At 41.8% G+C, this 16,201-nt stretch overlaps 1 protein-coding gene across 2 annotated transcripts in view; it reads left to right on the plus strand.

Annotated features, from left to right (window-relative positions):
• The window catches only part of dtx2 (deltex 2, E3 ubiquitin ligase), a 79,483-nt gene that overhangs the window by 48,337 nt on the left and 14,945 nt on the right, over positions 1–16,201 (plus strand). The window contains exons 3-4 of one of the 2 annotated variants that reach the window (XM_072469261.1): positions 4,442–4,500; positions 8,308–8,463. In XM_072469261.1, coding sequence (XP_072325362.1) covers positions 4,442–4,500; positions 8,308–8,463 — 215 coding nt within the window. The remainder of the gene's footprint in view (positions 1–4,441; positions 4,501–8,307; positions 8,464–16,201) is intronic. The other variant, XM_072469262.1, reaches the window with a different exon arrangement.

Here is a 16,201-nt window from a genome sequence, read left to right on the forward strand (position 1 = left end):
TGTGAGAAGTGGTGGGAGGTGACCAATACTGGGTGAGATGTTTTCGAGAGGAAGTGGACGGGGGAATTCTGCGTGGGGGGGGGGGGGGGGGGGGGGGGTCAATACCAGCAAAGGGATAGGGCAGGCCAAGTCCAGTGGGCAGGGCCAAGAGTTATGATGATGATGGATAGGAGGGGCGTTGAGTGCATTGAATTGGCTGAAGGCTGACATCTGATACTGGGACCTTTTGAAGGAGGCCAAGATGCATCATCTAACTGAAGATTGCAGTGAATGCTTCAGACTTAACTTCAAACTGATGTCTGATGTGCTGGGCTCCCCCATCATTGAGGATGAGAATATTTGTGGGGCCTCCTCCTCCCGTGAGTTGTTTAATTGTCTGTGGCTGGGTGCGACAGACTGCAGAGCTTGGATCTGATCTGTTGGTTGTTTAATTGCTTCGCATTGGATTGGATTTGTTTATTGTCACGTGTAGCGAGGTACAGTGAAAAGTATTTATCTGCGTTCAGCTCAACTGATCATTAAGTACATGGGAAGAAAAGGGAATATAAGAAAATACATAATAGGGCAACACAAGGTATACATAGGTATACATAATAGGGCAACATTAACATTGCATTAGATGAAGCACACAGGGTGTGTTAATGAAATCAGTCCATAAGAGGGTTGTTTAGGAGTCTGGTGACAGTAGGGAAGAAGCTGTTTTTGAGTCTGTTCGTGCGTGTTCGCAGACTTCTGTATCTCCTGGATACAGAAGTATTTGGAAGAGTGAGTAAGCCAGGTGGGAGGGGTGTTTGATTATGCTGCCCGCTTTCCCCAGGCAGCGGGAGGTGTAGATGGACTCAGTGGATGGGAGGCAGGCTTGTGTGATGGACTGAGCGGTGTTCACGACTCTCGGAAGTTTCTTGCGGTCCTGGGCCGAGCAGTTGCCATACCAGGCTGTGATGCAGCCAGATAGGATGCTTTCTATGGTGCATCTGTAAAAGTTTGTAAGGGTTAATGTGGACATGCTGAATTTCCTTAGTTTCCTGAGGAAGTATAGGTGCTGTTGTGCTTTCTTGGTGGTAACGTCGACGTGGGTGGATCAGGACAGATTTTTGGAGATGTGCACCCCTAGGAATTTGAAACTGCTAACCATCAACACCTCGGCCCCGTTGATGCTGATAGGGGTGTGTACAGTACTTTGCTTCCTGAAGTCAATGACCAGCTCTTTAGTTTTGCTGGCATTGAGGGAGAGATTGTTGTCGCTGCACCACTCCACTAGGTTCTCTATCTCCCTCCTGTATTCTGACTCATTGTTATTCGAGATCCGGCCCACTATGGTCGTATCGTCAGCAAACCTGTAGGTGGAGTTGGAACCAAATTTTGCCACGCAGTCGTGTGTGTACAGGGAGTAGAGTAGGGGGCTAAGTACGCAGCCTTGCGGGGCCCTGGTATTGAGGACTATTGTGGAGGAGGTGTTGTTCATTCTTACTGATTGTGGTCTGTTGGTCAGAAAACCGAGGATCCAGTTGCAGAGTGGGGAGCCAAGTCCTAGGATTTGGAGTTTTGATATGAGCTTGGCTGGGATTGTGGTGTTGAAGGCGGAGCTGTAGTCAATAAATAGGAGTCTGATGTAGGAGTCATTGTTGTCGAGATGCTCTAAGGATGGGTGTAGGGCCAGGGAAATGGTGTCTGCTGTGGACCGGTTGCGACGGTATGCAAATTGCAGTGGATCAAGGTGTTCTGGGAGTGTGGAGGTGATGCGCTTCATGATCAACCTCTCGAAGCACTTCAAAGCACTTCATTACGACTGAAGTCAGGGCCACCGGACGGTCGTCATTGAGGCACGTTGCCTGGTTCTTCTTTGGCACAGGTATAATGGTGGTTTTCTTGAAGCAGGTGGGGACCTCTGAGTGGAGTAGGGACAGGTTAAAATGTCCACGAATACCTCTGCCAGCTGGTCCGCGCAGGCTCTGAGTGCACGACCAGGGATCCCGTTCGGGCCCGTCGACTTGCAAGGGTTCACTTTCGGGAAGGCCGATCTGACTTTGGAAGCTGTGATGGTGGGTATGGGTGAGTTATGGGCTGCTGGGGCACTCGATAGCGAATTGTTGGTTACCTGCTCAAACTGAGCATAGAATGCATTGAGTTCATCAGGGAGGGGTGTGTTGCTGCCGGAGATACTGCTAGGCTTCGCTTTGTAGCCTGTTATGTTGTTTAGTCCTTGCCACAATTGCCGAGAGTCTGTCTGTGACTCTAGCTTGGTTTGATATTCTCTCTTGGCATCTCGGATGGCTTTACTGAGGTTGTACCTGGATTTCTTGTATGTCACTTGTCTGTCACTTGCTGCTTATGGTGTTTGGCACACGATTAGTCCTGTATTGTCACCAGGCTGGCACCTCATTTTTAGGTATGCTTGGATTCTGCTCCTGGCAAGCCCTCCTGCACTCTTTATAGAACCACGGTTGATATCCTGGAATGGTGGTAGTGGGATATGCTAGGCCTTGAGGTTACAGACTGTGATTGAGTACAATTCTGCTGCTGCTGATGGCCCACAGCAGCTCCTGGTTTCCCAGTCTTGAGTTGCTAGATGTATTCAAAATCTCTCTCATTTAGCACATGGTAGTGTCCCACAATTTGCATTTATATAGTGCCTATCTAACATAATGAGCCATGCCATAGGACATAACAATTTAACATTAAACTGAGATATTAAGTGAGGTGGTCAAAAGAGGTATGTTATAAGTAGCATCTTAAAGGAAAGAGGGAATTTCAGAACTTTGGGTCGATAGAGCTGGACCACGAATGCTGGAATGATGAAATTCTGGATGCCCAAGTGGCCAGAATTGGAGGTACAAAAGTAGAATTTTATGCTAATCAATATACAAATCTATCAGTACGAATACTTGTGTTTTCTTACCTCTGGAAACAAACTACATTCCAAACATTGGCTCGTGGTAGAAACTTTGCTCTTGGGTAGAGTTACATAGAAATTACTAGCCATTCATCATTGTCAATCTCAATGGGTGTTTATCCCCCAGAATCTCAATCTATATGCTTTCTCCCCTTTTCATTCAACCACCAGTCTAACCCGTTTTTAATTGTTGATATGGTCTCTCTTTCAGTCGCTAACTCTATTAGCACATTTCACAGCTTTGCAACCTTCTGTGCACAGTAGGGGAATCACAAACAAGTGGTTCTATCTTAAAAGTTTTAAACTGAAGTACAAACCAGAAAAATTTCAACACAAATAGATGCAAAATCAATTTGAGGTATTTAATAAAAGTGTGATCCAGACTTGCTTAATAAGTAGCAATGTGAAAGGGTTGGGAGGAATGGCAGGGAATTGTGATGATCAGTTCGAGCTGTTATGGCTAACAAAGTTTTGTTTCCAGATAAATAAATTAAACTAAGCTAAGTGGCAGCTCTTTCATGTCCAGCCCAGAACTTCTAGAATCATAAGAATGTACAATGCAGAAGGAGGCCATTCAGCCCATCGAGTCCGCACCCACCCTTGGAAAGAGCACCGTATTTGAGCCCCACTACTCCACCCTATCCCCGTAACCCAACCTAATCTTTTTGGATACTTAAGGGCAATTTAGCATGGCCAATCCACCTAACCTGCACATCTTTGGACTGCGGGAGGAAACCGGAGCACCCGGAAGAAACCCACACATGTACGGAGAGAACGTACAGACTCTACACAGTAACCCAAGCCGGGAATAGAACCTGGGACCCTGGAGCTGTGAAGCAACTGTGCTAACCACTATGCTACCGTGCTGCCCTTGAACCATAAGGCAGACAGATACTTGCAGCACTGCAGCAATATTGCTGTCTTTAGGTGAGACATTAAGTCAAGGCTGAACTGCTAGTTCAGTTTGATGTGAAAAATCAAATGTTGCATCAATATTCAGTTAAGTGCAAGGTATTCTAGCCAACAGTTGCCCCTCAACCAAAACAGATTAGCTGTGTACTTGTCTCATTGTTATTTGCAGGTCCTTGTGCATGTAATTGCTAGCTACAGTACTTGCTGTACTTTAAAAGTAATTCAAACACTTTGAAAATGTGAAGGACCCTATAGTAATGTCCTGCGCAGCTGCAGCACAGACCTCTTCCACCGCTAAGATTGGGAGATCCCAGGATGTGGCACTCCAGAGAAATATGATAAGTGACTTAAATAAAAATAGAAAATGCTAGAGATGTTCAACAGATCAGCCAGCATCATGGAGAGAGAAACAGAATTAACATTTCAAGTTGATAACTTTTCATTAGAACAGTTTCATGCAAATTCACAGTTTTACAATTTTTTTCCACCGACACTGCCAGACTTGCTGAGCATTTTAAGTTTTCATTTCAAATTTCCAGCATCCCCATTATTTTGCTTTTGTTAGTATGATGTGGTTATTGTTTGCCTTGTTCAATCCCAATAACTTGCACTGCATTTGTGTGTTTTTTCTGTCAGCATTCAAACATTGCCAATACAGCTGAATGGTCCAAACAATGTATTGCCAGCATTTGCAGGTAATGTGACCTTTATTAAATATGTAAATATAAACAAAGATTCCTTTTAACTCTTGATTCTTTCAAATAAGTTGTTTCCAGCTATCCCCTGATTCAAGGATGACTTCTATTCAAGGTCGCATGATTTTGCCATTGGTCCACATTTGACTGACCGGGGCCGTTCTCAAATAAATACATACATATCGATATCAAGCAAGGCACAATTGTATAATCCGGGAGTCTGTTGTTCACGTGATGCATGCTCATTTGTATGAGACACCACTTAGCCATGTCAAATTTGGTATCTAATTTTCACTGGCGCAGTGAACCTTTTGGAAAATCTGGAAGGTTATACTTGGGTACATGGATGTAAGTTATGTGCTAAAGTACAGTGCCCTATAACCCAATGGACCACCATTCTCTATTACCATAAGAGTTATATCTTGTATGAATCTGCATTGTCAAAAGCAGAAGAAAGTGCAAGGATGGAAGGGGGGGAAACGCATCAGTTGTCATAGTCAGACATGCCAACAGTAAGAGTCCAGGCGATCTCAAAGTCTAGCTTCCAGTGGAGATACGGCCACCGAACAACACAGTCCATTATCTTGCTCAGAGAAAATAATAAAGATCCAAAGACTGTGGGAAATGAATAACAATGGGGCAGAAGGAAAAAGTGAAATGAATTGTGCATTGTTTGTCTCTTATATCTTATCTTCAGAATGCTTGATAATATTATTGATTACTAAGAAGATAAATGTTCCCTTTTCTGCAACAATGTTTTTACTCTGCAATCTCTCTACACCCATCTGTAAAGTTGTTTTTCAAAGACTTTATCCTCATTTTTTGTTCATTTATGAGATGTGGGTGCCGCTGGCTGGGCCAGGATTTGTTGCCCAAAACTAATTACCCTTGAACTGAGTGGCTTGTTAGGCCAGAGGGCATTTAAGAGTCAACTCATGCTGTGGATCTGGAGTCACATGTAGGCCAGACCAGGTAAGGATGGCAGATTTTCCTCCCTAAAGCCTAGTGAATTGGATGGGTTTTTACGACAACCGACAATTGTTTCATGGTCATCATTAGACTTTTAATTCCTGATTTATTTTATTGAAACCGTCTGCCGTGGTGTGATTTGCATGCAGGTCCCCTGAATCTCTGGATTACTAGTCCAGTGACAATACCGCTACATCACTGCCTCTCCCTTGTTCTTCATGATTGGATCACATGCCAACAAAGCAGTATGTTTACTTTTTAGATTACTGAAAATCTATAGATTTGTTTAAAAAGCCATGTCCTAAAATTACATTTGAGAAATGCTAGCAATAGAAATCTTAATATGTTTGTCTGTGATTCTCCTCCCTATTGCTAGAGATAGCAAACCACGGATTTTAAATGGGTTAATGTCTGTCAAAATAGTCAACAGATGTGCTAAATGACCATATGTTGGTATTATAAGATGTAATTTCAGGGCTTAGGTTATTTTATTGTTCCCTAGCATAATAGTCTGTTACTTAAACAAGCAACTATCCTTATAGATGACTGTGGGAAAACACTGGACATTCAACACATTCTTTCCACAAATGGCAACTGTGCCCTACTTTTGACACTGCCAGGATCATTGTATTTTGGATTGATCCCATGAGGTAGCAGTGTTAAGAGATCTTGTTGAAGATCTCGAGACACATATATTGGAGGATTGGAGAAGGAGTCTGCTTTTATAATGCTTGAAAACATTTATCATTAAAATTACAATTTTGCCCGTCAAGTATCAAGAATGCGCAACCATTGTGAAGCTTTCTGTAAAAAATCATGAGTCAAAACAATGATCTGGATTAAATCTTGAGCCTGGTTGTTAATATGCTGCCTGCTGAGGGCAGCACGTGGCGCAGTGGTTAGCACTGGGACTACGGCGCTGAGGACCTGGGTTCGAATCCCTGGGTCACTGTCCATGTGGAGTTTGCACATTCTCCACTTGTCTGTGTTGGTTTCACCCCTGCAACCCAAAGATGTGCAGGTTAGGTGGATTGGCCACGCTAAATTGCCCCTTAATTGGAAAAATAAAAATAAATGGACACTTTTTTAAAAATAAAAAAATGCTTTAATACATTTTTTTTTTAAATATGCTGCCTGCTGTCAAGGGAAATTATATCTGAAAGTGAAATTTGATGTTTATTTAGCAGAAGTACAGCATTGGTGTGGTCTGGTCACATTGACGTTCTCAAAAGAAGTGCAGATTGTTCCGAGCTCCTGTCGCTTCAAGGATCCAATGCAGCTCCAAATTGCACTGATTGGAAAAATTGGTCACTATACTCGTTTCAAATTTCTGTGATCTTTCCTTATAATTCATTCTCTGCACATTTGAAATCAATCTTGTTGATCTTTCATTGCATATTCTTCCATTTCCCTTTTGCAACATGGTGTCCAAACTATGCACAGTATACTGTGTAATTTGATCTGGCCAATGCACTATAAATGTCTGCAAAATCTTAGTGCATTTATATTCTCTGGCTATGTACCCTGATATTATTTGCTTGTTAAATGCTCTTCCACACCATCTTATCATTGAAAGGAACACATTTAGACATATCACAAATTGTTGGTGCATCTTTATAGACTCTTAGTAAATAACATTTAATCAAATTCACATTTGTATTTTTGTTTATTGACACCTCCCATTGAGTATAATATGCTAGTCTCTTGAACACCCATGGCATCCTTTCAAATTTTGACAAGTGACTTTCAACATTTATTTTTTAACAGGGTGTTTTAGAAACTCAAATATAACGTTACTACTAAATTTCACCTTCCAAACTTTCTGTGCTTGGATTTATGATTGCTTTAGGGACTGTATAAATTCTGTCTGCCTTATCTGTGCTTCGGAGAACACTGACTTCATTCACTATTCTGAAGTCAATAGATGACATTTTGGATCACTTGTGCATGGCATCACAGCAATCGTAGACAAAGCAGTTTGATCATTCTTATTTACCCCCTTATCCTGGTCAACAACCGTGGATTGCTTCCTGCAGGGCAAGTTGCAAGCCAAGACCGCAAAATAGTGAGAAAATCTTCTTTGGCGCACATTAGTATTTAGAAAAATTTCAACCTTCTCCATGGAGAAATCGGCATCCAGTTGAGAAAAACCTGCACAGAGATTTGTGGAGGAAGTTGGACAGAACACTCCTTTGATTCCACAATTGTGACCTATAATATAATTTCCAATTCTGCGTCTTGAGAGAGGAATGAAGTGGAACAGTCCTGCAGAGAGCACCTGCACTTCATACAAAAGATGAAGAGAATTATTTTACAAAAGGAGAATGCGGTTCACTCTGACTCATTTAAAGAGAGTGCAAACCACAGGGTGATGTCAATAATCTGAGCACCAGTGTCAGAACTGCTAGGCATTGATGTTTTCATTCTCTGTTGCAAGTTCTGTATAGTTATTTCATTTTAGAGTTCTTTCAGTGCTACAGTAAAACACGTATCGAAACAAAGGTGTTCCCTGATCCGGCTGTTTGCGAAAATGCTGCTGTTGCCATGGTGTTTACTCAGGCCTGCTGCCCTTATTGCTTATTCTGTGGGGGTTTTGTTCACTCTGGTCTCTTTCAAATCACTGGTGAGGCCTACAATGTCTGAAACTAATTGCACTTCTTTTTTTTTTTTTGCCTAATGAATTCATTTTATCACTTGGTGATTTGGATTTTATTTTGTCATGTTGACTTCCTTCCTTTATTTTCTCTGGTTCCTTTTTTAATTTATTTTTGTGTGCTTTATTTTGTTTGTTTTTTTTACCATTACCCCTGTGCATGCTGATCACCACTGAATCTGTAGGCATGACCGCAATTCTGATGTGTGCTGCTGGACTGCCTGTGTGCTTCACCCGCGCAACTAAACCCGTACACAATCCCGACTCAAGAAAAAGCGATAAAAAACTCAGCACTGTCCGAGATAAATCATTTAGGAGATCGAAGAAAGTGTCCAGAAAAGGTAGTTAAATAAAGATATTTCCTATCTACTTCCAGTGTTAAATCTGTTTTCTTTTTCTTAGTGGGGGAGAAGTTTCAAATTTGATTGCAATTTTAAAAATTGCTATTCCTATATTCCACTCCAATCTAATCCTTCGAACTATGTTGAATTTTAATAACGCTATTGACTGATGTGGTTTTGAGACCCGAGAATGAATTGCAGGTGTTAAGTGTGGTTCTGTACTAACTTCAGTGCAATTTTAAAAAGTAAAACTACAAATGCTGGGAATGCACAGGAGATTGATTAGGATCTGAAAGTGAAAAATAGTTTTGAGACTTTGGCTTTGACCCTGATGAAGGAGTGTGCCTGAAACATTAACTGGTTTCTCCCTTTCAAATGCATTTCGGGGATTTCCCATTTCCAAACTCTCCTGGGCTCCAGCTAAGGTACCAAAACTTAATCTTAGTCTTTTGATCACACTATTCTTTTGAACAGGTAAGTGATCTGAGTTTTAGCATGTTGATTTAATGTTATGTTTAAAGATCCAAAACTCTTGCATCTGTTTCATTATGTCTCTATGTTTTCCACAAACGCGATGTTTATTATTCGGTTACCAAGCGTGGCAGATCTTATCCAATACGGTGGCATTCAATAATGGACCCTACTCTCAAATTGAAGGCAGAGTACAACTTTACATACGTACTTTGCTCATAGCAAAATGCATGTTTCCATCTTTTTAATGTAAATTACAACTATGTAATTGTTCTGTATTAAAATAAGCACCTCATAATACATTTTGTTGAGTTGTACAGTGCTGTCTCTGTCCATCTTTTTATCCAAGTGCATCATGTTCGGTTCTTCCAAGATATCCTTATAGAATCTTAGCATGTTTACGATTGCAGCCCAGAATGAGGTCATTCAGTCTGTTATGCCCATGTGGCTCTCTGCAAAAGAAACTTGCTCAGTCCCATTTCCCTCTGTTTACCCCATAGGCTTGCAAATTTTTCTCTTCGGTTAATTATTCAGTTCTCTTTTAAAGCCCTCAATTGAATCCATCTCCACCACATCCTCTCGGGCAGTACATTCCAGACCCTTATCACTTGTTACGTAAAAAGGAATGTTTTTCATCATGTTGCCATTGCTTCGTTGGCAAATCTCATTAAGTTGGTGTCTTCTGGACCTTGATGTTTCTGCCAATGGGGCAGTTTCATCCTAACTGTCTGACTCATTATTTTGATCACTTCACAGAATCACAGAATTGTTTCAGTACGGAAACAGGCCATCTGGCCCATCGTGTCTGCACTTGCTCTCCAAATGAGCATCATGACTTAGTGCCATTCCCCTGCCTTTCCCCATACCCCTGCATATTGTTTCTGTTCAAGTAATCGCCTTGAATGCCTTGATTTCACCTGTCTCCATCACATTTCTAGGCAGTGAATTCCAGACCCGAATCACTTGTGGGGAAATTTATTTTCTCACTTCTGGCAAATCACCTCTTAATAATCTCTCCGAGGAGAACAGACCCAGCTTCTCCAATCTATTTATCCATGTAATTGCTGTTCCTCATCCCTGGAATAATTCCTGTGCGTCTTTTCTGCACCCTCTCTAATGTCTTCGCATCCTTCCTGAAGTGTGGTGCCCAGGACTGGACACACTAATTCCATTTACCCTGCGAGTTTCAGATGTGAACTTAAGTGTTTACATTTATCAGATTTTGTTGTTATAACTAGTTAATTGATACACCACGACAAACAAGTAAGCACAGGCATCTGTTCTGAAAACTATATTTTGATTGGCGTGCACCAATCTTCAGATGCAGAAGGGTTGAAAAGTGTGATGTTTTCCCTTGAGTGGAATACACTGACAGCACAATAATTACTTGCTGCGGTAAATGGCTATTTAATGACCTGACATAGTAATGAGTAGTTGTCCTTAGCAGGTGCATTAGAGGGAGTGAGTCTTTACCCCCATAGGGAAGGAGAGTAAATTCAAAGATAATTACAGCAGCATCATAACTGTCTCTTCTAATGCTTTTGGTTGCAACACCCTGGGGCTTGGGATATGGTGCATGTTAGGAGGGTACCTGAAGTTGCTAGTTTTGAAATGAATGATTACCTCGGTTCTAATCTGTTCCGTTCCATTAATGGGTTCTTTACAAAATCAAAGTGTGGAATATGCTCTCCAAAGACTTGGGTAAATGCAGTATTCTATGTTTGTCACTAAACATCAGACTCTCAAATCGGGCCACAATCTCTGCTAATTTATCTAATACTAGCCAGACAGCAAGAGGAGTTAAACCTCAATTCCTTCATGCTAGGGAGGGAAATATCAGTCCCTTAAGGCCGTTACTGGGAACAGGTTCAGATTGTGCTGTGATTATCTATGTTGAATATTGGAACAGGAGTAGGTCATTCAGCCTCTTGAGCCTGCCCCACCATTCAGTGAGATCGTGGCTGATCTGTGGCCTAACAATATACCTACCTTTGGACCATATCTCTTAATATCTTTGCTTAACAAAAATATACCCATCTCGGGTTTAAAATTAACAATTGTTCTAGCTTCAACTGCTTTTGTGGGAGCGAGTTCCAAACCTCTACCATGCTTTGTGTGAAGAAGTGCTTCCCAACATCGCTCCTGAATGGTCTGGCCCTAATTTTTAGACTATGGCCCCTAGTTTTAGAATCTCCAACCAGTGAAATAGGTTATCTTTGTCTACCCTGCCTTTTCCTGTTAATACCTTGAAGACGTCAATCTGATCACCTCTTAACCTTTTAAATTCTGGCAAAACAGATTGAAGTTGTGTAATCTCACCTGGTAACTTAACCCCTGTAATCCAGATATAATTTTTGTAAACCTATGTAGCACACCGTCCAAGGCCAATATATCCTTTTTCATGTGTGATGCCCAGAACTGCTCACGATACTCTCAAGTGGGATCTAACCAGGGTTTCATATAGCTGCAGCATAACTTCTGTGTCTTTATACTCCAATCCTCTTGATATAAAGGAGTATAAACTGTATATTCCATTAACCTTTTGTTTTTATGTACTTGTTTGGAGCATTTTTAGATCTATGCACCTGAATCCTCAGTCTCTTTAGACATCCACTGTACTTAGCCTCTTCCTATTTAGAAAGTGCCCTGCTCTACACTTTTTTTGTCCAAAATGGATAACCTCATATTTGCTTACGTTAAATTTCATCTACCACAGTTTTGGCCTTTCACCCAGTCTGTCAATATCTCCTAATTTTTTGCTATCATCTAGACTGTCTATAATGCCACCTAACCTTTGTACATTCAGCAAATTTGGATATATGACTTTCTATGCCATCTTCCAAGTCGTTAATGAATAATTGAGGCCCCAACACCGATCCCTGTGGTACACCACTAGTCACAACCTGGTAATTAGAGTAATTACCCATTATCCCCATTCGCTATCGCCTGCCACTCAACAAATTTCCTAACCATGTCAATAATTTGCCCTCAACTCCGTGGGCTTCCACCTTAGTTAACAGTCTCTTCTGTGGGACTTTATCAAATGCCTTCTGGAAACCTATATAAATAATATACATAGACATTCCCCTGTCCACTACCTTAGTCACCTCTTCAAAACATTCCTTGAGATTTGTCAGGCATGACCTTCCCTTCACAAATCCATGCTGGCTCTCCCTGATCAACTGAAATTTAAGAAGTGTTCTGTTACCGTACTCCTGATTATAGACTCCAGCACTTTCCCCACCGCAGATGTTAGACTAACCCAGTCTGTAATTCCCTGGTTTCCCCATTCACCCTTCTTAAAAAGTGGAGTGACATGTGCAATTTTCCAATCCAGAGGAACTACTCCTGAATCCCAGGCACTCAGAAAGATTATAGTTAGGATATCAACAATGTGCTCCCCTGCTTCCTTTTACACCCTTGGATGGAAACCGTCAGGTCCTGGGAATTTGTCACTCTTTAGTTCCACTAATTTCCTAGTTACTGTTGCTGTAGTTAACTGTATTATGTCCCTGTCCTCTATTGACTATTAATTTTTATCAGGATTTCTGGCAAGTTATCCTCCTTTTCAACTGTAAATACTGAGGCAAAATAATTGTTCAACATGCCTGCCATTTCCCCATTATCAGTGACAATATCTCCATCTTCAGCTTTTAGTGGGCCTACATTGCTCTTGACCACCAACTTTCCCTTTATATAACTAAACAATTTGTTATTGATTTTGATGTCCCTTACAAGTTTCCTTTCATAATCCCTTTTGGTAGTTCTTATAAGCTGCTTTGTGACCCTTTGCTGGTCTTTGTATCTATCCCATTTGTCCGGATCTGTGCTGTTTTTCATTTTTGTAAGCCCTTTTTATTTTATGCTGTCCCTAACCTCTTTAGTTGTCCATGGCTGTGGTTTTTTTGGTGAAGTGGAGCTTTTTCCTCTCTGGTATATATTCGCTGTACATCTCGTTAAATGTTACTTTTAATATTCTACATTGTTCTTCAGTTGTTTGACCCATTAGCAGAACTTCCCAGTTTACCGTGGACAGTCTCTGTCTCATCCCGTAAAGTCAGCCTTATGCAAGTCTAAAATTCTGATTCATTCTTTTCACTTTCAAATGCTGCATTGAATTCAATCATGTTGTGATCACTATTTGTTAAACGTTCACGCACAGTTAGGCTACCAATTAAATTTGGCTCATTACTCATAACTAAATCTAATATTGCCTGCCCCCTTGCTACATCTAGACCATATTGCTGCAGGAAACCATCCCGGAAACATTCCAGAAATTTACTACCTTTCTGACAGGTCCTTTTCTGCCTCTCCCAATCTATGTGTAAGTTAAAATTAGCCATTAATACTCTTCCGCCATTGTTATAGACTTGCCTAATATCTGCATTTATACAATCTTAACACCTCAGAACTGCTACCAGGGGGTCTATACACCGTTTTAGATCCTTTTCTGTTCCTCAGTTCCACTGGAAGGTTTCCCCTCAATATATCATCCCTCATCATTGAGCTGATAGTATTTCTAATCAGTAAGACTACTCCGCCCCCTCTGCCATGTTCCCTGTCCCTCCTGTAAACTTTACAACCAGGTATATTTAGTTCCCAGACCTGACCATCCTGCAGCTATCATAGTCTACTACATCATAATCTTCAATTTGAATTTGTACCTGCAGCTCATCTAGTTTATTCCTTGCACTTTGTGCATTAGCATATAGAACTCTTAGTTGAGCGACACTCCCTGACCTGTCCCTCAACACTGATGCTTTTATTCACTTGTTTATTATTTTTCTCTTCTGGTTTAACCAGTACACTTCTGCAGTTTTGCCAATAGCTGCAGTTCCTGAAGTTGGGTTCCTGACTATTTCTTTACTCTCTGCAAGACAAAAAAGAGTGGCTAAGGTAAATATTGGTCCTTTGGAAGATGAGAAGGGAGATTTAATAATAGACGGGGAAACGGCTGAGGAGCTGAACAGGTTTTTTGGGTCAGTCGTCACAGTGGAGGACACCAATAACATGCCAGTGACTGATGGAAATAAAGATATGATAGGTGAGGACCTTGAGATGATTTTAATCACTCAGGAGGCAGTATTGGGCAAGCTAATGGGGCTAAAGGTAGACAAGTCTCCTGGCCTTGATGGGATGCATCCCAGAGTGTTAAAAGAGATGGCTAGGGAAATTGTAAACGTACTAGTGATAATTTATCAAAATTCACTAGACTCTGGGGTGGTCCCAGAGGATTGCAAAGTAGCAAACGTGACACCACTGTTTAAAAAAGGAGGTCGACAGAAAGCGGGTAATTATAGGCCGGTAAGCTTAACTTTGGTTGTAGGGAAAATGCTGGAATCTATCATCAAGGAGGAAATAGCGGGGCACCTGGAGGGAAATTGTCCCATTGGGCAGACGCAGCATGGGTTCACAAAGGGTAGGTCGTATCTGACTAATTTGGTAGAATTTTGAGGACGTTACCAGTGCAGTAGATAAAGAGGAGCCAATGGATGTGGTATATCTGGATTTCCAGAAAGCTTTTGACAAGGTGCCACACAAAAGACTGCTGCATAAACTAAAGATGCATGGCATTGAGGGTAAAGTGGTAGCATGGGTAGAGGATTGGTTAACTAACAGAAAGCAGAGAGTGGGGATAAATGGGTGTTTCTCTGGTTGGCAACCTGTAACTAGTGGGGTCCCTCAAGGATCCGTGTTGGGCCCGCAGTTGTTCACAATTTACATAGACGATTTGGAGTTGGGGACCAAGTGCAATGTGTCAAAGTTTGCAGACGACACTAAGATGAGTGGTAAAGCAAAAAGTGCAGAGGATACCGGAAGTCTGCAGAAGGATTTGGATAGGTTAGGTGAATGGGCTAGGGTCTGGCAGATGGAATTCAATGTTGCCAAGTGTGAGGCTATCCATTTTGGGAGGAATAACAGCAGAATGGATTATTATTTAAACGGTAAAATGTTAAAACATGCTGCTGTGCAGAGGGACCTGGGTGTGCTGGTGCACGAGTCGCAAAAAGTTGGTGTGCAGGTGCAACAGGTGATTAAGAAGGCTAATCGAGTTTTGTCTTTCGTTGCTAGAGGGATGGAGTTCAAGACTAGGGAGGTTATGCTGCAATTGTATAGGGTGTTGGTGAGGCCGCATCTGGAGTATTGTGTTCAGTTTTGGTCTCCTTACCTGGGAAAGGACATATTGGCACTGGAGGGAGTGCAGAGGAGATTCACTAGGTTGATCCCAGAGTTGAGGGGATTAGATTATGACGAGAGGTTGAGTAGGCTGGGACTGTACTCATTGGAGTTTAGAAGGATGCGGGGGGATCTTATTGAAACATATAAAATTATGAAGGGAATAGATAGGATAGATGCGGGCAGGTTGTTTCCACTGATCGGGGAAAGCAGAACTAGAGGGTATAGCCTCAAAATAAGGGGAAGTAGATTTAGGACGGAGTGTAGGGGGAACTTCTTCACCCAAAGGGTTATGAGTCTCTGGAATTCCTTGCCCAGTGAAGCAGTTGAGGCTTCTTCTTTAAACGTTTTTAAGAAAAAGATAGATACCTTTCTAAAGAATAAAGGGTATCGGGGATATGGTGTACGGGCCAGAGAGTGGAGCTGAGTCCACAAAGATCAGCCATGATCTCATTAAATGGCGGAGCAGGCTCGAGGGGCCAGATGGCCTACTCCTGTTCCTAGTTCTTATGCCCTGTTACTTGTTTTTTGGAACTGTATTGACTTACCCCGAGGCCTCTCCTTCTGGGATATCCTCTCTGGACTTCCATGAAGAATAGCGTTTCCCAGAGACTGAAATTCAGATTGGTGGTTTGATATTAACTTGGCAGGTGTAAATTATGAGCAGCCAAACAATTCACAGAATTAGTTATTTTCTTGTCCTAATTCAAATTTAAAGTATATAGAATCATAGTCATGTCAGCTCAGAAAAGGCCCATCGCGTCAACGCCGATCAAAAACAACCACCTAACTATTCTAATCCCTTTTCCCAACCCATGGCCCATAGCCTGTAGAATAGAGGATTTACAGTGCAGAAGGAGGCCATTCATCCCATCGAGTCTGCACCAGCCCTTGGAAAGAACACCCTACTTAAGTCCACACCTCCACCCTATCTCTGTAACCCAATACCCCATCTCACCTTATTGGACACTAAGGGAGATTTAGCATGGCCAATCCACCTAACCTGCACATCTTTGGAATGTGGGAGGAAACCGGAGCACCCGGAGGAAACCCACGCAGAAACTGGGAGAAAGTGCAAACTCCACAGTCA

The sequence above is a fragment of the Scyliorhinus torazame genome, chromosome 12 (assembly GCF_047496885.1).
Source record: "Scyliorhinus torazame isolate Kashiwa2021f chromosome 12, sScyTor2.1, whole genome shotgun sequence".
NCBI classification, from domain to species: domain Eukaryota; kingdom Metazoa; phylum Chordata; class Chondrichthyes; order Carcharhiniformes; family Scyliorhinidae; genus Scyliorhinus; species Scyliorhinus torazame.